The 22,781-nt window shown below is 36.7% G+C and overlaps 1 protein-coding gene across 4 annotated transcripts in view; it reads right to left on the reverse strand.

Annotated features, from left to right (window-relative positions):
• EPM2A (EPM2A glucan phosphatase, laforin) overlaps positions 1-22,781 on the reverse strand; it is a 115,492-nt gene that overhangs the window by 53,496 nt on the left and 39,215 nt on the right. For all 4 annotated transcript variants that reach the window (XM_069598636.1, XM_069598637.1, XM_069598638.1 and 1 more), the window contains exon 2: positions 5,855-6,029. In XM_069598636.1, the coding sequence (XP_069454737.1) occupies positions 5,855-6,029 (175 nt within the window). The remainder of the gene's footprint in view (positions 1-5,854; positions 6,030-22,781) is intronic.

Below are 22,781 nucleotides of genomic sequence, written 5' to 3' on the forward strand. Positions count from 1 at the left end.
TTTAAAACTACACGGTATACACAAACCTCCTAACCATTGTCACACCATAGAGTGTGAATTTCTGTAAAGGACATCCACAGTCCCTCTATTGGAGGTTATCTCTCTGGATCTGATTATGGGGATCAGATGTTCTCTTCTACATGATCTGCTCTCTAGGTTGCCCTGTGTTCTGGTGTTCTCAGAAGAGTCCTCGTTTATACCTGTATGCAGGCTGATTATCAAAAGTACCTATTTTTACTCTCAAAATTATCCTGATTGGGTCAACTTAATATTGCTCTCACAGTTCCATACCTTTGTACTTGCTATTGTCTTTACCTTGACTTTCCTCCCCCAAATGTCCTCCTGGAAAAGAAAAATCCTCCCCATTTCCCTTCCAGTTCTACTGATAAAGATTTCCTTGCACTAAAGATTTCTATTACGGTCCCTCATTCTGCTGCAAATACAACTTCACTTCAGCAATCATCTTACAATATTAGAGCTGTTTATGTGTTTGTCATCCACAAGAAGATGAGTTCCTGAGAACAGGGATCACTGTTGCTGCATCTCTAATGGTCCAGCACTGAGCCCAGGGGCTCCGCAGAGTAATCCATACAATTCTTACTCAGTGAATGAAATTGTCACACTACACAACATTCCTCTTGATAAAAGTGAAAGAGGAGAATGAAAAAGCTGGCTTAAAACTCAACATTCAAACAACGAAGATCATGGCATCTGGTCCCATCACTTCATGGCAAATAGATTAGGAAACAATGGAAACAGTGTCACACTTTATTTTCTTGGGCTCCAAAATCACTACAGATGGTGACTGCAGCCATGAAATTAAAAGACGCTTGCTCCTTGTCAACATTCAAAAAATGAAGATCATGGCATCCAGTTCCATCACTTCATGGCAAATAGACTGGGAAACAATGGAAACAGTGACACACTTTATTTTCTTGGGCTCCAAAATTAATACAGATGGTGACTGCTGCCATGAAATTAAAAGACGCTTGCTCCTTGGAAGAAAAGCTATGACAAAATTAGATAGCATATTAAAAAGCAGAGATATTACTTTGCCAGCAAAGGTCCATCTAATCAAAGCTATGGTTTTTCCAGTAGTCATATATGGATGTGAGTTGGACTACAAAGAAAGCTGAGCACCGAAGAATTGATGTTTTTGAACTATGATGTTGGAAAAGACTCTTGAGAGTCCCTTGGACTGCAAGGAAATCATACCATTCAATTCTAAAGGAAATCAGTCCTGAATATTCATTGGAAGGACTAATGCTGAAGCTGAAGCTCCAGTACTTCGGCCACCTAATGCAAAGAACTGACTTATTGGAAAAGACCCTGATGCTGGGAAAGAGTGAAGGCAGGAGGAGAGGGGATGACAGAGGATGAGATGGTTGGATGGCATCACTGATTCGATGGACATGCGTTTGAGTAAACTCTGGGAGTTGATGATGGACAGGGAAGCCTGGTGTGCTGCAGTCCATAGGGTCATAAAAAGTCATACATTACTGAGCAACTGAACTGAACTGAACTGAACTGAACATTTAATTATTAGATATTTTTTTACTCTTCAGTTCTTGACAGTCTTATCATTATGAAGGGTACTGACCTCACAATTTTTTTACCCCAACCATAAAAATAAAACTAGGCAAAATTCCATTCCCATATCCAAACTAAAGGCTGATAATTTGTGATTATAAATTATTAGGTGAGTTTGACTATCTCTATTATTATATATGCTCAAACATATAACCTATCATGGATGCATCTCTCTCAGCAATAAAAACAAATCCACAAATAACTTTAGCATTGTACATCAAATGAATACAGTAAGTAGATAGCTATTAGATGTTTTCAGTTTAACGATGAAATATATTATTGTCTTTTCAACTCATAAACTGAATTCACATTTTTATCTTGTCCAGTTTCAAGTGAGGATGAATTGTAGCTAAAATTTATAAGGGGAGTTAGACTGAAATAACTGATAGCACATAAAAGTCTTCCCCTTTTAAATTCTAAATTAGTCTTTATTTAACTAATCACAGAAGTTCTCACATTTTTTATGTCTCAAAGAATCATATGAAGAGGTTGGAAAAGAAATTCCAGGAATTGATGGGGCTCATCAATCTATATTTTTTAAAAAAACAAAACATCCAATTGATTTTTATTTTTAAAAATCATACCACCCAATTGATTTTCAAGAAGATAATTTTGAGACAGAACTGTGAGAAACACTGGAGGTTAATGGAACTTCTTAAAATCAGAGAGATGCCAACAGATCCACTATGAACAATTGCTATTTATTTACAAGTTCCCAGTTATCTCTATTAAAGAAATAAATAAATAGAAGGAATACTGTTAGGCCCAAAATTCTAAGCATGAGATTTTTTCTCATTTATATATGTATGTAGGTATTGTATCTGTGTTATACTACATATATATAATACACCATGTGTAAATATATATATTCTACATACTATACATATTATGTATCTATCGTCTATTTTATGTACATATATTATTATATAATTTTATATATTATATATTTTTTTCTTTTTATACCTGAGGAAGATAACAGGCTGAATTACCTGAAAATTCAGTAGGACAGAGACTTAGTGAAACTAAACTGCTTTGAAGAAAATTTTTAATGTAACCTTTCTTGCATAAACAATGAATACATGAACTATGTTTCATATTCAATTTCATATTCATATACAGCCATTATACCATATGTGAAACTGAAGAAATACCTTCTTTAAAAATGGAAACATTTTTTAATAAAAATTGAAATGTTTACTTGGGGAGGGAAAGTTCTCAGAGTGAGAGGTGTGCCCCACACAGATCCTCCCATCTCTTCATTCCAGAAGGGGTGGTAGGAGGGCCCAGGCTGATTATCTGCTTCTCTTCCACTCACTGAGATGTGATCTGCCCAAATGCACACAGCCTGGGTGAACACACTCATAGGTATAAAAGCTAGTAATGGCAGATGAAATTCATGCTCACCTACTGTTTCAAATAATGACTATGAAAAATTAAGGGTTAGCAGTTACTTTTTAAGCAAACAATGAAAGAGAGAAGGATCAAAAATGAATAGAGAACAACTGATTTAGGAGGAAACAAGATCACTCCAGGAATAGAAGATAACTTTAAAATAATTCTCCATAGTAATTTAAGCAAGTACTCATTCATAAACTAGAACAAACAAATATGCAAAAAGAGAATAAAAGAATAAGGAAGAGCCCATGAAAATTAAGAACCGAAATTAAGAGAAAAAAAAAAATAGGTAAGCTGGAAAAACAATGAAGTCTCCCAAAATGTAAAGCAATAAAACCAGAAGCTGAAAAATATTTTTTAAGAGTCAAAAATATAGTACAAGTCCATGAGGTCTAACATCCATCTAAAGAGTGTCTTCAATGACAGAACAAAGACAAGGAAGGAGGAGAAATAATCCAATAGCAGAAGAAAAAATCCCTAGAGCCCAAGACATGTCTCAGCACATGAAAGGGTTCAGAAAATGTGACTCAGCAAAAATGAAAAAGAATCCATTAACACATCTTGATTAAGTGTCAGAACATCTCAATGGATGTTCCTTCTCATTCTTTTCTTTTGATCTTCTTTTTCTCCTTGATTCCTAAATTGTGTGAATCTGAGGACTCTTCTTTGTAACTTCTTTATTTTCATCACCTCATCTATTGGCTCAATCATGTCTGACTCTTTGTGATTCCATGGGCCACCAGGCTCCTATGTCCATGGGATTCTCCAGGCAAGAGTACTGGAGTGGGTTGCCAGTTCCTTCTCTTTATTTTACTTATTTGCTACATGGTCTCAACTAGAGTGATCACTTTGAATGTCACCTGTATATTGATAACCCCAAGTTTATATTTCCATTTCCAACCTATCCCTGAAACTCCAAAACTAATAAACAACCTACTCTTTCAAATAATAACTATGAAAAATTAAGGGTTAGCAGTTACTTTTTAAACAAACAACGAAAGAGACAGGGATCAAACTCCACACAACACATGGATTTCTTTTCTGCAATCTAGCCTACATTTCAAAGGCAATATGTCTAAAATAAAATTTTCATCTCAGTCCCTACTCCAAATTGTTCTTCTCCTAAATCTTCCTCATCTTATTTATCCAGTTGCTCAGACCATAAAAACACAAGTCATACAGAACTCTTTTCCTCCTGCTGTGCATCCAAGCCATTAGCAAAGCCAACATCTAACATGAATTTATAAGAAAAGTGTGTCCAAGAAGAATATTCATTTCTTAACACTATGATAAAGTTGTTTTCTCCGTCTCTCCTACCCCTTATAGCCCTGTTTATATTAGTTATATCTCTCATTCAAAGCAATACAATTTTTAAGAACATGAGAATGCATCTTTGTCTATGGTACAAACATTGTGTGTCCTACAGTAAATAATACATACAGAGAATTTTAAATGTTGAATATTGGTTTTAAATTTCAAATCATCAAATTACAAAAGATTCATTTATATTTGCTAAATTAAATCCAACTTCTATAACCCTTGAAAATGTAAAAATAATGAAAAATAGAAGTTAATGGGTGAAAGTAGATGTGGAGGAAAATATAGGGACAATAAATCTCTGACCTCACACATTAGAAAATCAAGGGGCACAGTCAAAAATTTATGGGTCAAGAAATAGAATTTTTATGATGTTAAATAACAAAAGAATTTTTTTAATGAACCTGGTAGGGGTTGGAAGAGGGGAGAAAAAATAAGTGCGCTAAATTTGTCTCATGTAATAGCGGGGAGTCAAAAGCTATTTTTTTTTCTATTTTTCTGAAATATTTTAATTAAAAAAATTTTTTTTTGTATTGGAGTATAGTTGATTAACAATGTTATGATAGTTTCAGGTGAACAGCAAAGGGACTAAGGCATACATATACATGTATCCATCCTCCTCCAAACTCCCCTCCCATCCAGCCTGCCACATAACATTAGGCAGAGTTCCGTGTGTTATACAAAGGTCCTTGTTGCTTATCCATTTTTAGATATGGCAGTGTGTACATGTCCATCTCAAATTCCCTATCACTTCCCCATATCCTTCCCCCTGGCAACCATAAGTTTGTTCTCTAAGTCAGTGAGTCTCTTTCTGTGTTGTAAGTAAGTTCATTGGTATTATTTCTTTCAAAAACTATTTTTAAATTGACATATTAATAAATAAAATATGTGCATATTATTTAACTCTTGGATTTAAGTTTCAGAAAAACTAGCAATAAAATAGTTTAAAATAATTATTTCTGGTGAGTGGGAATGAAAGGAAAGTGTATGGAACCTTACTTTCCATTTAGTATCCTCTTCAGTGTCGAATTTGTATTATGACACATACTGTTAGTATAATAATTAAATAGACAAATAAATAAAAATAAATCTGTTAATAAATAACAAAACAAATGACCACATCCAATCTAGTCTTATGTCTAGATCTTCATACATATTTATTTGAATCATATTTTATAAAGAGACATCAATTTTTGTTTCACTGCTGGTCAGTAGCATAAAAGATACAAAAGCTGATTTATGATATTTTTAATCTAGTTTTTATTTTTAACCTACTATATAAGTACAAAAATTGGTTAACTAGTGTCTGGTCAAAATATGTTGATGCCAGAGTATGTATTTAGTAAAAAAAAATTCTATAAAAAGGATTCTTCATGTCTAGAACCAGAAAAGCTCTTACAGTAATTCACTGTAATTTACCTCCTCAAAGTACCCCAGGCCTATATAACCCTCCAGAGGGAGAGGCTTCAGTTTTTAACATAGTGACCACTTCCATTGTCCTAATGCTACTCTTGTCCTACTTCTATGCTTATAAACATGGCACTATTTTTACCTTGAATAATGCATGGCTTGGTGGCCTGCAATATTAAAATAGAAGTCCGTTGTGTGCTTCATCTCATTGGTGTGCCCAGTGGCCTCGATCCAGTGTCCTATTGGGAGACAATAAACACCATCCACCAAGTTGTTTTCATTGTAAGTACAGCAACGGTCATGGTGAGGCCCGTTGCCTAGAACAAAAAGAAATGACAAACAAAGCAATTACATTAATGCTTTGCTTCAACAGTCATAGAGTTGCTGATACAAAATTAATAGCAAGACAAAAATAAATACAAAGCTGCATAATCTACACATCTCAGATCTCAGTATAAACAAAAATAGACTAAGTTGGTGATGGACAGGGAAGTTAGGCGTGCTGCAGTCCATAGGGTCGCAAAGAGTCAGACACCACTGAGCAACTGAACTGAAGAGGGAACACAGTAAAAATATGTAAAGAATTACTTGTTAACTTCAGAGTACTATGCTCCCAATGAATACATGGATATTTACAAAAGCATATTAACTCAGAATTTCATGGGACTGCTCAGGGCCTTAAGAGCCCATTGTGAGTCACTCTGCAGCCTGATAAGCTGTTGAAAGGGGCTTCCCAGATGGCTCAGATGGTAAAGAATCTCCCTGCAATGCAGGAGCCCTGGGTTCAATCCCTGGGCCATGAAAATCCCCTGGAGAAGGAAATGGAAAACCACCCCATTATTCTTGCTTGAAGAATTCCATGGGCAGAGGAGCCTGGTGGGCTATAGTCCACAGAGTCACAAAGAGTCGGACATGACTGAGCAACTAACAGTTTTACTTTTCACTTTTCAAGCTGATGATAAGGGCTCTTAAGGCTATTTATGTCCCTATGCTGCATACTTTTATCTCCCTGGAATTTATGACTCCCTCCACATTTATGACTAAAATCAGTAATAAAATGTTTCAGTATCAGCTCAAACAACAGATTAATTTTTTTTAATAAATACATTTATAAATAATAAAATAAAGGACCATATCCAATCCAGTTTGCATGTAAATCAGTGGTTAGTATTATGTTCAGATGAGATAACTAAGCATCCACAGAGATTAACCAGCTTGCCCAGGATCATAGAACAAAGTACAGAGTGATCAGTAACCTGGGACCCCTAAGCCCCCACCTTTTAGGCACTTGATACCTTCATGCTGTTTTCTACTGCTTACTTTATAAAAGCACCAAGACAGACCCTCTGCCCTCCAGGGAGTGCAGCAAAAGAGGCAAGACAGGACAGCATGCCTCTGATAACATTTTTTGCTTACATCACAGTTCTGCCCGGTATCCACTTCACTAGTAAACAGACCCTCAATTTCTATGACAATTATTTCTACATTATTTTTATAATCTCTATGTGACTACCACATTTCAAGTCAATCTTTTCCTTAAACTACCTAATTTTCATATATTGTCATTAATAAGAAAAACATATAAAGTGTTAGTCACTCACTCATCTCCACTTCTGTGCAACCCCATGGACTATAGCCCACCAGCCTCCTCTGTCCATGGAATTCTCCAGGCAAGAATACTGAAGAGGTTTGCCATTCCCTTCTCCAGGGGATCTCCCGACCCACAGATTGATCCCAGGTCTCCTGCATTGCAGGTGGATCCTTTACCATCTGAGCCACCGGAGAAGCCCAAGAAAAACATATAATCAAAATAAAATAGGAATAAGTCACAATTATTATAAATATGAAAATTCGATTCAGTCATTCCTTGCTCTGTCTTCCAAAATATTTTATCTAAGGTTATTTAGCATATAGTGGCTCAGATGGTAAAGCATCTGTCTACGATGTGGGAGACCAGAGTTCGATCCCTGGGTTGGGAAGATCCCTTGGAGAAGGAAATGGCAATCCACTCCAGTACTCTAGCCTGGAAAATCCCATGGACAGAGGAGCCTGGTAGGCTACAGTCCATGGGGCCGCGAAGAGTTGGACACGACTAAGCGACTTCACGTTCACGTTCACATTCATGTTCTATCTTTTAAAATGCTTAAGTGATTGGGCAGTTCTTTAGAACATAATTCCCCTTACCAGACAGAGGGTACAGGATGGCCCCTTTAATAAATAAATCATCATTGATCTTCCTAGCTTAGGTTCTTCTTTTTCTCTTGATGGCTACAAGGTACTATACCAATTACCTTATCAACCTTGATATTTAATAGAGAAAACCAAACTATACTAGCAATCTTACTTCTAGAAACATATCCAACAGAAATATAACAAAAGTAAAGAAAGATACTTGGATACATACATGTGTGTAACAATACTATTTTAATAGCAAATACTATAAACTATCTCAGTTCAACTATTCATTCTCCCAAAAAATACTTATTGAATGTTGACTATATGACAGGCATTATACTAAATCTTGTTAAGGATTAAGGTATTTCCCATAAAAGCAATTTTAAAAAATGAATTATTTTAATCAGGCAGGTGACATGACCAAATTTTTATTGTGAAAATATCTCTCTGGTTACAGAGTAAAAAAATTAACTCAAACACAATGAGATTAGAAGCAGAAAGTCCACTTAGGAAATTTCTGTGTTAGCCCAGGTAAGAGTGATAAAAGCCTGAAAATAGAAAGGAATGGGACAATTCAGGAGGGAAAAGCCACAGGACTTAATGATTAATTGGATATGGGAGGTGAAGATAAAAAGAGAATCAGAAATGATTCCTAGGCTTCTGCTGAATACAACTCAATATATAGTGATACCATTTACTGAGATGTGAAAACCGGCAGAGTTGGAAGAAAAGACAGTCAGTCTGGTTTTGGCATTTGGGACTTGGAGTGCTATTTAGATACAAAAGGAGTTGTCAAGTAGAGAGCTGGAGTTATTGATTTGACACTCAGACCAGAGATCTGAAGTAGAAAAATAAGTTCATAAGTCATCTAAGTATAAATGGTAACTGAGACAAAGATATAGATGACTTACAAAGAAAAACAACGTTGATTGAGGAGATAAGACTTCTGGAACCAATTTTGAAAGCATCTCACCATTTTACAGCTGGATAGAGAAGAATAAGCTTAGAAAGGAGGAATAGAAAGGGAAGCTGTAGAGGAAAACTAGGAGTGAGTAAGTGAGGTGGGAAACCATAGACTAGACTAAAAACAGGACGGATGCCTATCTAACTTGAAACAGTAGTTATATCTGGAGAATGTAACTGGGAAGGAAGGACTATTTTACTCTAAATTATTTTGAATCCATTGCATTTGCTATAAAAAGAAGGCATTACTTTTTAGCTATGAAAGAAAAATATCTATGGCTCTTGCTGATCAGTACGAGACTTACAACAATTTACATGTTATAACTTAAATAAATATAATTATTGAGGAACTCAAATATACATAAATTACACTATTCAAGAAAAATTATGTATGTAACATGAACTTCCTAAGAATGCTTCATTCCTAGAATTGGGGTTTTTAATTACTCATTTTTACAAATACATATTTTAGGAGAAGTAACAAGACACATCTATCTCTCTCAGTCAGAGAGGTATCATGTCAGTGAAGGTGTAGCGGAGAGTGGGAGCTCCCACCTCATTCAGTAGTAACAAGGAGTCTGATCCCTTCAGCTGTCAATGCAAACTGGATGGGGAACCTGGGTGATGAGGTAACACCCTCCACCCTCCTGCTGGAGCAATGTCAGAGAACCAGAAGGTGGATCAGATGCAGAGTCTCATAAAATACTCAAAATGCCCCAGCTTCAATAGAAAGTCACTCATTATATGAAGACTCACAAAAACCTCAAACTGAATGGGAAAAAAATGCTCAAAAGATGTTATATTCAAGATGACAGACATGTTAGAACTATCTGACAAAGACTTTAAGCTTCAACAATCCATTGAACACACTTGAAATGAAAAATTGCAGTCTTATTAAGGAAATAGAAGATGTAAATAGGAACTAAATGGCAGTTTTAGAACTGAAAAATATAACAGTTGAAATAGTAACCTCAGAGGATGGGCTCAAGAGCAGAATGGAGGTCAGAAAGAAAAGAAATAGCAAGCTATAAGATAGAACATAAATTATTCAACAGAGAGAACACAGATAAAAAAAAAAAATAGAGCCTTAGGGACTTGTAGAACTATAACAAAAGATGTAACATTCCTGTAAATGGAATCTGAAGAAGAAATGAGAAAGGGGATGTAGCAGAAAAATATTTGAGAAAAATGATATCTAAATATGTCTAAATATTTTCTAAATTTGCCAACAAACATACAGGTTCGAGAACTAGCACAAACTCCAAAGAGGATAAACAAAAAGAAATCCATGCCACAACATATCATAATTAAATTTTTGGAAACTAAACACAAAGAAAAATCTTGAAAATAGCCAGAGAAAGATAACAATTTAGGAAAACACAAAGAAAAAGTCTTGAAAGTAGCCAGAGAAAAATAACAATTTAGGGAAATAATCATTCTTATGTCAGTAGTTTTCTAAAAAAATAAAAGTCAGGGCGAGGTGGGGAGGGGGGTGGGGGGGTGGGGGGGTGGGGGGGTGGGGGCGGGGGGGTGGGGGGGAGCCTACACAGAAGATCTCTATAAATAGAAAGGAAGTTGTTTAACATCAGAAAGGAAGAACATGATAAGCAAACAGGTAAATACAGTAGGTTTTCTTTCTTCTCTTGAGTTTCTAACAAATATTACAGTGCTCTCTGATGTCCTACATGTATGTAGTGGAAATATTTAAGGCAGTTATATGGAGAAGGGCAAAGAAATAAGATTCCTCCAATTCATTTAATATGGCAAAATGATGAAACCAGTCATCTATGACAAGTTTGTATAATATAGGTAAATCAAAATAGAATTCAAAAAAAAAACTGTTTAAGTATGAACCATATTTCCATAAGAAGGCAGAGAAAGGAAATAGAAAAAAAGAGAGAGAGAGAGAGAGAGAAAATGACCATAAACAAATGAAAAAAAAATAGCAAACTTAAGTCCTAATATACCAATAATCTCATTAAACATAAACTGTCTAAATACACATTAAAATACAGAAATTTTAAGAGTAGATTTTTGATTTTTTTTTTTTTTTTAGTGAACCAGCTATCTGCTGTCTAGGAAAAACTCACTTCAGATTAAACAGGCAAGTGAAAAGTAAAAGTATAGAAAAAGATACACCATGGAAGCACTAATTAAAAGAAAGTAGAAGTGGTTACATTCTTATCATATAAACTAGAACCTGAAAACAAAGAAAAGCACTAGAGATAATGAGGGTAATTATATGGTGGTCAAAGTATCAATCCAACCTGGATTGATGGAAGGATTATGCAAAGTGATATAAGACAAAGAAAGACTAATACTATGTGATCTCACTTACATGTGGAATCTACAAAACAAAAAACAAAACACAAAAAGCAATGAAAATGTGTTTCAATGAGTGAATAACAAATTCTGGTATGTCCATACCATGAGTCAGCCAAAACAAACAAACAAAAAAAGGAATGACCTGTTGATAATGCAATAACCTGGGTAAATCTCAAAAAATTATGCTGAGTGAAAAAAAAGTCAATCCCACATATTATATAATACCATTTTTATAACATTCTCAAAAAAAATGTATAGAAATGGAGAACAGTTTAGTGGTTGCCAGGGTTTGGAGGGTAGAGGAGGTGGTAATCAGGTGAGGCTGTAAAGAGGACACGGAAGATCCTGGTGGTGAATACGTTACTAATGAGAGAAATGACAAAAGTTACTCAAAATCTTTCTGTATTATTTCTTACAACTTCATGTGAATCAAATAAAATTACTTCAAAATAAAAAGTTTCATTCAAAAATAAATAAATCTTGGTTTGCCTGTTTTTTCCAAATAGACGAGAGAATTTTTAGGTATCCAATCCGCTTGTTGTTCCATAGGACTGGCCTAAGAGTACAATGTGTAGTTGTTCAGTCACCCAGTTGTGTCAGAGTCTTTGAGAACCCATGTATTGCAGCACACCAGGCCTCCCTGTCTTTCAACACCTGGAGGTGGCCCAAGTTCATGTCCATTGCACTGGTAATGCCATCCAATCATCTCCTCCTAGTAAACACATTGTTCACTAGCACTGTGATCATTTATGCCTAGAGGTTTAGTTAAATTTTCCAGGTCTCTTCTACCTCATGAAGGTGTCAGTTGGCTACTACGCTGTATCAGGTTAAAAGGTAACTTTGTGGCTTCTTTGAAGTTTGGGGTAGGATGAGGAGGGAACCTGCAGGAGTGAATTCTCTGTTCCATTGGAGCCACCCACTGTCAGTCACTTATTAGCATTAATTTTAAATAAATAAACATACAAACAACTCACTAAGGCAAGATAAAGTAACCTGTTTATTGGCAGAAAAGTAGAAAAGGATTCATTTAATTAACAATAAATGCCTATTTCCTTAGAGCGGACTTGGCCATAATGTTATTAGTTCATTGAGGCAAATCACGTGAATTAAAATAAAGCGACGAATGTGAAGGAGTAAGAAGACAGCTTTCTGGCATTCCAATTAAAGCCAGGGAAATAAGAAACCTCAAAAAAATCTAAAACTCTGGACTAACACATTATTTTAAATAGTTCTGTAAGTTTGAAAGTTCAAGTTAAAATGACTTTATTTTTTAGTCAGAACGTTTGAAATATGGGACAAGCAAAATTCATTGGATAGCAGTCTACTTAAAATTCTAATTATTTTGCATATGTTGTTTTATTTGAATCTATCCTCTTCGGAGTTTAATTACCTTGCAGTTTTTATTTCTAGCACATGAACATCAATTTGAACCTAACACATTAATCTCTAATTTTAGCTAGTAATTCACCCAAATCAGATCGCTCTCATGCCCATCTGTTACTTACTACTCCAGAAGTTATTGGTGCATAAAGTTGTACAAACATGGTATAATCATTACCAGCGCTGGCATTTTGATATTCTGTTCCAGTGGCAAAAGCAAAACAAAATAAAATGCAAAAAAATATTTTTGTTCAACCAACTGCCTCTTTGAGAAAGTGGCTCTTGTTCCAGTTGAGCACTTTGATAAATTGCAGCAGGCAATGGTTGAAAATAGTTGAGTTTGGGAGTAGTGGTATCTCTAATTTTCTTGAAGAGATCTCTAGTCTTTCCCATTCTGTTCTTTTCCTCTATTTCTTTGCATTGAAGGCTGAGGAAGGCTTTCTTATCTCTTCTTGCTATTCTTTGGAACTCTGCATTCAGATGCTTATATCTTTCCTTTCTCCTTTGCTTTTTGCCTCTCTTCTTTTCACAGCTATTTGTAAGCCTCCCCAGACAGCCATTTTGCTTTTTTGCATTTCTTTTCCAGGGGGATGGTCTTGATCCCTGTCTCCTGTACAATGTCACGAACCTCATTCCAGAGATCAGATTGCCAACATCTGCTGGATCATGGAAAAAGCAAGAGAGTTCCAGAAAAACATCTATTTCTGCTTTATTGACTATGCCAAAGACTTTGACTGTGTGGATCACAATAAACTGTGGAAAATTGTGAAAGAGATGGGAATACCAGACCACCTGACCTGCCTCTTGAGAAATCTGTATGCAGGTCAGGAAGCAACAGTTAGAACTGGACATGGAACAACAGACTGGTTCCAAATAGGAAAAGGAGGACGTCAAGGCTGTATATTGTCACCCTGCTTATTTAACTTCTATGCAGAGTACATCATGAGAAACACTGGACTGGAAGAAACACAAGCTGGAATCAAGATTGCCGGGAGAAATATCAATAACCTCAGATATGCAGATGACACCACCCTTACGGCAGAAAGTGAAGAGGACCTAAAAAGCCTCTTGATGAAAGTGAAAGAGGAGAGTGGAAAAGTTGGCTTAAAACTCAACATTAAGAAAATGAAGATCATGGCATCTGGTCCCATCACTTCATGGGAAATAGATGGGGAAACAGTAGAAACAGTGTCAGACTTTATTTTGGGGGGCTCCAAAATTACTGCAGATGGTGACTGCAGCCATGAAATTAAAAGACGCTTACTCCTTGGAAGAAAAGTTATGACCAACCTAGATAGTATATTCAAAAGCAGAGACATTACTTTGCTGACTAAGGTCCGCCTAGTCAAGGCTACGGTTTTTCCTGTGGTCATGTATGGATGTGAGAGTTGGACTGTGAAGAAGGCTGAGCACCGAAGAATTGATGCTTTTGAACTGTGGTGTTGGAGAAGACTCTTGAGGGTCCCTTGGGCTACAAGGAGATCCAACCAGTCCATTCTGAAGGAGATCAACCCTGGGATTTCTTTGGAAGGAATGATGCTAAAGCTGAAGCTCCAGTACTTAGGACACCTCATGCGAAGAGTTGACTCATTGGAAAAGACTCTGATGCTGGGAGGGATTGAGGGCAGGAGGAGAAGGGGACGACCCAGGATGAGATGGCTAGATGGCATCACGGACTCAATGGACGTGAGTCTGGGTGAGCTCCGGGAGATGGTGATGGACAGGGAGGCCTGGCGTGCTGCGGTTCATGGGGTCTCAAAGAGTTGGACACTACTGAGCAACTGAACTGAACTGAACTAGGAGTAGTGGTGGGAAACAGCTAAACTGCATCACAGAAGAGAGGACATGGGGGCAACCAAAGAAGGAAAGGATAGGAAAAGAAATGTGAAGATTGAGAAAGAGAAGGAAAGGTGAGATGGAGAAAGAGGAGAGAGATGGGAAGATTCGGCTCGCAGACTACGTAAAGCAAAGTTGATAATCAGTGCACATTGGTCATGAGACCACCAGAGAGCAGGTAAAGGCAAGTGTTTTGATACCTAATTTGAAGTTGTTTGTCCTTCTATAATATTCCTCTCTACTCACCAAGCCCCCCACCCCAACCTTCAATATAACCTATTACATTCACACACAAATTTCTTGCATGGAGAGAGAGAGAGGATAGTTCATTAATGAAAATTCATTTTAAAACTTAATTCCTTGCCAGTGTTGACTTGATGTATAACAGGGCAATATAAGCAAAGCAACAAGAAGCTATATCTGCTAAGCAGAGCAGAAGCAGGGAAGCAGATGTAAGGAAGACCCAGAGGATTTAAATCTTCCCTTCTCCACAGTTATCTTAGAGAGTGTTCCATCCTCCCCAATCTATAGGAACAGGGATACATACATGTATCATAAGGAGGAAGACCACAGTTTATATCTAACCTATGCAATTATACAGTCACTTTCAGAATCTGCATACACACCACAAAATAAAACTTTAAGAGCAAAAACAAGAAAAGTTAATAGGAAAATAATAAGTAACATAAAATTATGAAAGAATATTATTATTTACAGGATTTTTATCTCATTTGGTTATAGAATGCAAAAATCTAAACTGCAAAGTGTTAAGTAGACAACACCTCATGCTAATGGCAAAAAAAAAATGAAATCTGGCTAATGAAAATTAGGAAATCAAAGACTATCTATGGGCAGGAAGAAAGTGCTATACCAATTCAGGTAGGTATGTAGATGAAAGTTCACTTTCTGTATAACAATATTGCATTAAAATAATAGGAGGTTTATATACTCAAGAGTTCTATGCCATGAGTTAAAGCTAAAATAACTCCAAGGAAAAATCCAATACAAAACAATTCCACAAATTCAGGAAAGAGCTCCAAGAGTTTTGATTTAAAATTATAGTAATGACTACAAAGACACTTCACAATGATGAAAATAGGAACTAGATTTAGAAATAATAAGGCTTTTCTACAATAGACATGAGAATATTATTGTTAAGGAGGCTAGAATTTGGAGGACCAGAAAGGAAAACACTAAATGTGACAGGATGATTATGATAATGAATCAAACATCGGACTCCTCTGTATGTGTGTATGTGTGTGTGTGTGTGTGTGCACCCACATGCATGCAAATGTGTATATGTGTGTGTGACTATCTTTCAAGTTAAAAACAACTGATTATTATTGGTGATTGATATCTTTATGGCAAATGGTAAGTTGAAATGCGATATCTAAGCATCATCCTTTCGGTAAATCTGTACAGGTAAATTTGTCTAACCCTTCAAAATAAGCTACTCAGCTTAAGATGGTTACTTGACAGAACCACAAGTCAGGGGGCTCCTACCTTTGTATGTAATAGGTCTGGCTTCACTTGTTCTTGTTAATAATCAGACTTAAGACCATTCACTTATGCTTCAAATTCTATGAAACAATCAACAAAAATCCTTAGACAGTTGTTTATTAGGCAGGTGTAATGTGTTGGTCCTCTCAAAGCTGAGCTTAAGGTGTGCAGAAAACGGGAACAGCAGGAGTGATTAATAAAGCTTAGCCTTGGATTCACTCTCTGCCAGGCCTCCAGAGGGGATCTTTTAGGTAAAACTCCCCAAAGAGCCTTGATCAGTTCCAGCTAAGAATTTAAAGAAAAACTTAATTAACACCTGCCAAACCATGCAGAGCAGAATATTAGGAGGGAATTTTCCATGATTAAATCAAGGTTTAGATCAAGCTAGGTTGAAGAAATATAATTAAAAAATGGTTATGGGCAAAGCAAAATTCAATAGTTCTTTTCCTAAAAGATTTGCTAATAATTTAATATCTCTTCGTTGCAAACAAAATTAGGTACCCCCGAAATTTATATGCTGAAACTCTAACCCCCAAAATTACTTTCTCTGGATATAGGGCTGTTAGGGAACTTTCTCTGGATATAGGGCTGTTAGGGAATTCAGGTTGAATGAGAACATAAGGGTGGAGTCCTAAACCAATAGGACTGGTGCCCTTCTAAGAAGGGAAAGAGAAACAAGAATCTCTCTCTCCATGCAGGCATTGAGGACAGGCTATGTGAGGACACACCAAGAAGGCAGCCATGTGCAAAACAGAAGAGTCCTCTCCAGAAACCAAATCTGCTGGCCCTCTGATTTGGGACTTCTAACTTTCAGAACTGTGAGAAAATAAATTTCTGTCATTTAATCTACCCAGTCAATGGTATATTGTTATAGCAGCTCAAGCAGATGAATGCACTCCCATATATGAAATATTCTAGAATTTAATTCGGTTAATGGACTATCCAAGGATTATTGAGAGATTGTTGTATATCCAGTCCTGGAGTAAACTGAAGTAGACAAATGAAATTTACCACATGATTCTCACAATGAATAGATTATTGTTGATTAGACAACAGTTACACAAAGCAATTTGTGAATGAAACAAAACTAAACTAAATGATGAAAATAATTTTAAAACTACCTAAGACACTGATACATAAGCAGACTATTCAAGGACTGCAAATAAACTTAATCTCCAGGGACACTTTCCATTCATTATGACTGGAATGCAATGTTGGGATGAATTCTAAAGAGCAATTGGCCCACTAGGAAAGGAAACTATGATAGATTTGTGGTGTGTACATGGGTTTCCCTGGTGGCTCAGTTGGTAAGGAATCCACCTGCAATACGGGAGACCTGGGTTCAGTCTCTGGGTTAGGAAGGGAAAGGCTACCCACTCAGTATTCTGGCCTGGAGAATTCCAAGGACTCTATAGTCCATGGGGTCACAAAGAGTTAGACATGACTGAGAGACTTTCACTTTCATTTTTCACATGGATATAGAAGACTGAATTTCGGAGTATCAGTGTGAGCTACATCTAGTGAGAAAGGTTTTGTGATAAAGAGGATGGATCACAAACTGGGATGACAATATCAGATGCTTTAGATACATAACAAAGATGACAATACTGGATGCTTTAGATACTTAACTAGCCACAACAATGTATCAATGAGTATGATTTAAAGCAGGAAATAGATAACAAGAACAAATGTCTATTTTAGTGAGTAGAGTGAAAACAAAATATGGACTTGTAGGGGGTCCATGCTGCTGCTAAGTTGCTTCAGTCGTGTCCGACTCTGTGCGACCCCATAGATGGCAGCCCGCCAGGCTCCCCCATCCCTGGAATTCTCCAGGCTATAATACTTTCCAAATTCTAAAGCAAGCTGTGTAAAACAACCGGATTTCATGACTTGGAAAAGCAGAAAAGAGAATTACCAGTTTTCTAACCATTATTTAGGCAACTAGACTTCCTTTTTTATTACAGATGATTTCTATGAATTAATGATTCATAAGGATGCACACGTCTTAAAACGGAAAGCATCACAAAGATTGAAGATTCTCTTAAAAAACATCCCCCAAATGGCATTACTAGGCAATTATGCTTCCATTTAAAATTAACTACAACAAAGCTCTCCATTTTATATAATTTTTAGAAAAGATCTGAAACTTAGATTGTTCTTAATAGGCTTGACTCAAAGCACCAAGACTGAATATTAATAATTCATTCAATGTGATGGTAGTCTAGAGAGAAGCCAAAAGATTTGACCACCTGATTTGAAGCGATCAGATCTTGTGGTAGCTAATTATGCCATGACTCAAGGGATTAAACAAGAAGATCCAGATATTAAAATGCTCCATCTCTGCATAATTGGACATACTTCTACATACTGCAGTTACTTTCTATGTCACACGCAGTGATGTTTATTCACATATTTAATATATTTTTATTTGATTGCTCTAATAATGTTTAATGTTGATTTTCCTACTGCCATTTAAACAATTTTTATAGTAGTGTCTAGACTTTTGTTGTTGTTTAATTGTCAGGTCAATTTTTCTCTTCATAGCACTCTTAGACTTGACTAGAAATTTCATCACATTTCATTGTCTGAACATAAATCCAAGTTACACTATAAAAATAAAGCATTTACATTAATATTACACTCACTATATGAAGCAAATGCTTTCAACCAAATTTCACTACTTTGTTTGACATACCTTGAAGCCCACGACAAAAGTTCTCACGTCACCTATCTTTTGTGCATGCATGCTAAGGCACTTCAGGCATGTCCGACTCTTTGAGACCCTGTGGACTGTAGCCTGCCAGGCTCCTCTGTCCGTAGGATTCTCCAGGCAAGAATACTGGAGTGGGTTGGTATGCCCTCCTCCAGGGGATCTTCCCAACCAAGGGAAGGGACCTGCATCTCTTATGTCTCCTGCATTGGCAGGTGGGTTCTTTACCACTGGCACCACCTGGGAAGCCCTTATCTTTGTGTACTTTAAGTCAAACAATGCTGAGGCAGAAGGCAATACCTTCCCTAGTAACCATATCTCAAATGTCCCACGTTTAGATGCAAAGAACTCGAGATAATCATCTTCATCCCAGGAACTCTGAAAAACAGTGAGGACTGTTTTACATTTAACTTCGTTCTGACCCAGTTCACAAGTGCACAAGCATTGCAGTAGTTTCAAAGTAAGTCAACGCTTTCTAGAAAGTGGACTAAATGGTTTAATGAGACATTCCCTTGAACTGATCTAGGTCCAATGTGAAAACCATCTCTGTGGCTTCATGCTTTAGTTTCTTCCATGACAAAAATATTTTTTTTTTATGATGGAGATACAGCTAATGTAAACATCACATAAGCACTGCTCTAGTTACTGAAAAGAAATTAGAACTAAACAACTAGTTGAAATAAAGGATAGAGTGGCCCAATGTTTTTAAACACTAAATTGTTTCTGAAATTGATAAGCCAGCTTAAAACCTTTTTAATGAGACATTATACTGTGAAGAAAGCTGAGAACCGAAGAATTGATGCTTCTGAACTGTGGTGTTGGAGAAGACTCTTGAGGGTCCCTTGGACTGCAAGGAGATCCAACCAGTCCATTCTGAAGGAGATCAGCCCTGGGGTTTCTTTGGAAGGAATGATGCTAAAGCTGAAACTCCAGTACTTTGGCCACCTCACACGAAGAGTTGACTCACTGGAAAAGACTCTGATGCTGGGAGGGATTGTGGGCAGGAGGAGAAGGGGACGACAGAGGATGAGATGGCTGGTTGGCATCACTGACTCAATGGATGTGAGTCTGAGTGAACTCCAGGAGTTGGTAATGGACAGGGAGGCCTGGCATGCTGCGATTCATGGGGTCGCAAAGAGTCGGACACGACTGAGTGACTGAACTGAACTGATAAGCTGTAAAAATAAATTAGAGAGATTTTCTTAAAATTTACCAAAGCCATAAACTACACATGTATGAAAAATAGTTGATGGAGATTTTTGCTTCTCTGAATCTTATGTCTGACTGCAAGCAACAGAAAAACTAACAGTGACTTCAATAAATACACATAGATCTTTCATGCAACAAAAGATGCAAAGCCAGGCAGTCCAGAACTGGTGAAATACCAAGTACCTTCTAAATGTCTGCTTTGCCATCCTTCACACATTGACTTTGCTGTCATGCCTGTCAACTCATGTTCAAAGGGTGACACTCTACTAGTCATGAAAAAGAGTGAGGAGCCCCTGTTCCTTTTCATGAGGAAATTGAAAGCTTTCCTGGGAGCCTCACCCAAAAGACCTCTTACATCTCATTAGCTAGAGCTAGGCAACATGGACATCCTTAGACCGATTATTAACCAAGATGAATAAGAGTACCACACTCTTTAGAGCAATAATGACTGATCCCATTGCTACCCAAACAAATAAGGATTTCTGGTATCCTGAGAAAATGGGGGAAAACAAATGCTAATTAGGCCACTGAGGGTGATGATAATGGGTTGGAACACATCATCTTTCTCCAGCAAATAATCTCAGAAGATAGACCAAATTTCTTTTGGTATCTCACGTTTCTCCTTGATTTAATTCAAAAGTACCTAATGCATTAAATTTTTATTTGTGAAATATTTTAAAATAAATTGACAATAAAACTAAAAGCATTTTAATGTATTTTAAAAACTTTAAAATTGCCCACAAGCCACCCTTAAAAAAACAGAGAATATAGGCTGTCTGGTTCTTGACTGTGTTTGTCTTGTGCTAATATAACCTCTTCACTCTAACAGACTCTTCTTCTATGAGTGGCCTTATAAGTATGTGCTTTCAGCTGTGTCCAACTCCTCATGACCCCATGGACTGTGACCCACCAGACTCCTCTATCCATGGAATTTTCCAGGCAAGAATAATGGAGCAGGTTGCCATTTCCTTCTCCAGGTTATCTTCCCAACCCAGGGTTCTAACCCGCATCTCTTGCATCTCCTGGATTGGCAGACGGGTTCTTTACCCCTGAGCTACCAGGGAATCTCCTACTCTTAAATTGCCCCCAATCCCTCCTCTTCCAGTTTTCCTTTAGTCTCTGCCCCACCATCATCTCTGACAGCCTCATTTTCCTTCTAACTGCCCCAGTTCTCAATAAATATCCTCATTTCCCTATTCATTCTTCAGGGGCTACAGTTTGGCATCTGCCTTCATCGGCTTACTGAGGGGGGGGGGGGGGGAAACAACTTCAAATGAAGTCATCGTATCAGATTGATTTTTCGCTTTTCTTTACCAGCCTCCAGCTTGTAATGATAGTGTGTACTCTGTTGAAACTCTCCTGTCTCGGCTCCATATTACTATTCCCCTGGGAGGATATCATAGCAGTATAATAGTGTATGGACTCTACATTCAAACTCAGACTGCATTCCAAGTTATACTATTCACTACCTGTAAACAGTAATAAGTCATTTAAGCAATCTATGCCTCTGTTTTCTCATTTGTGAAAAAGGGAGAGTAGTACTATCTACTTCACAGGTGTGTTCTGAGAGACTTCAATTAAGTGATCCATTTGAAGAATTTAGCACAGTACCTACCACAGGTGCTGTTCAATAACAACTCAGTAGGAACACTTAACTATTACTCTTCTTTCTATCTCTTCCACTCCTGGTCTGTTTGCAAAACTGGTCACTGATATGCAAAACAGGTATACCTCAAAAATAAGCTCAAAATTTTTTAACAGCTTTGTTCATATCTACATGTTCCAAAGATAAGACCAATGATTTCTTTCCAGCACCTCAGCTGGTTTACAAATTCTGACCAATCTCTTATCAAACCATACTAACTTCTTCCTAAAATCAGAACTAATTGAAACTCCCAAATCTTTTCACTTTGAATTGCTCTCTAGATAAATTCTCTAGGTCTCTATTTTTACAAAATAATTTATTAATGCACATATAAGGCTTGACTTTTATTAATTTCTTGTTGGTTTATTCCTATTTGGGGGACTTAAAATTTTGAGTAATGCTTCTCTCAAACGAAATAGCAACTCTTTCCCGGTTTTCTCTCATCAGCAAGTGTGACAAAGCATGCTTCCTAAATTACTAATAAAGAGATTTAGCAGGGAAGGACCTAGAATAAAGTGACTTGTGAAATGCCAGTTGCACTTATCCTCATGTTCCTACGAGCTTATCAATCAGAGTACTTTAGGTCAGCCGTACAACTTCAGTGAACCCACCTAACTAAACTAAGTAGCCATTCAGTCACTTTCTAATCTGTAAAAGTGTTGGTCTCTCAGTCATGTCTGACTCTTTGTGGCTCCATGGACTGTGGCACACCAGGTTCCTCTGACAATGCAAATCTCCTGGCAAGAATACCAGAGCGGGTTGCCATTTCCTTCTCTAGGGGATTTTCCTGACCCAGGAATCGAACCCGGGTCTCCTACATTTCAGGCAGATTCTTTACCATCTAAGCTAAAAAATCCTTAAATAAGATACACTGTTCCTACATTTTTTCCATTTGTACAAATGAGAATTGATATTTTATGAAGTAAAAATTCTAAAAAAGATTTTAAACCTACTTTAAAATATGTAATGATGATGAAATGCCAGATTTTTTTAAACTTTTTGGAGTCATAAATTCTTTCGAGAATCAATAAAACTCTATGGATCATCTTCCACAAAAAAAAAAAAAAATGTTTGTGTGTTCATGCAAATAGCTTATCACTATTCTGTACATAAGAAGAGAGGATATATGATTCATAATTATGACCTTAAGAGAAAGAAATGAAATTCATTTTAACAAATCAATTTGTGTTTAAACATCTATCTTTCTATCATTACTTTTTTCCTCCTTGAAAAGAGGAAAAATTTACTTGACATAAAACAATTAAAATTTAAATTTCTTATCAAATGTCAGCCATTTAAAAATAAAGATTTCTCTATTTACACCAT

This window comes from Ovis canadensis, chromosome 8, assembly GCF_042477335.2.
Source record: "Ovis canadensis isolate MfBH-ARS-UI-01 breed Bighorn chromosome 8, ARS-UI_OviCan_v2, whole genome shotgun sequence".
Lineage (NCBI taxonomy): Eukaryota > Metazoa > Chordata > Mammalia > Artiodactyla > Bovidae > Ovis > Ovis canadensis.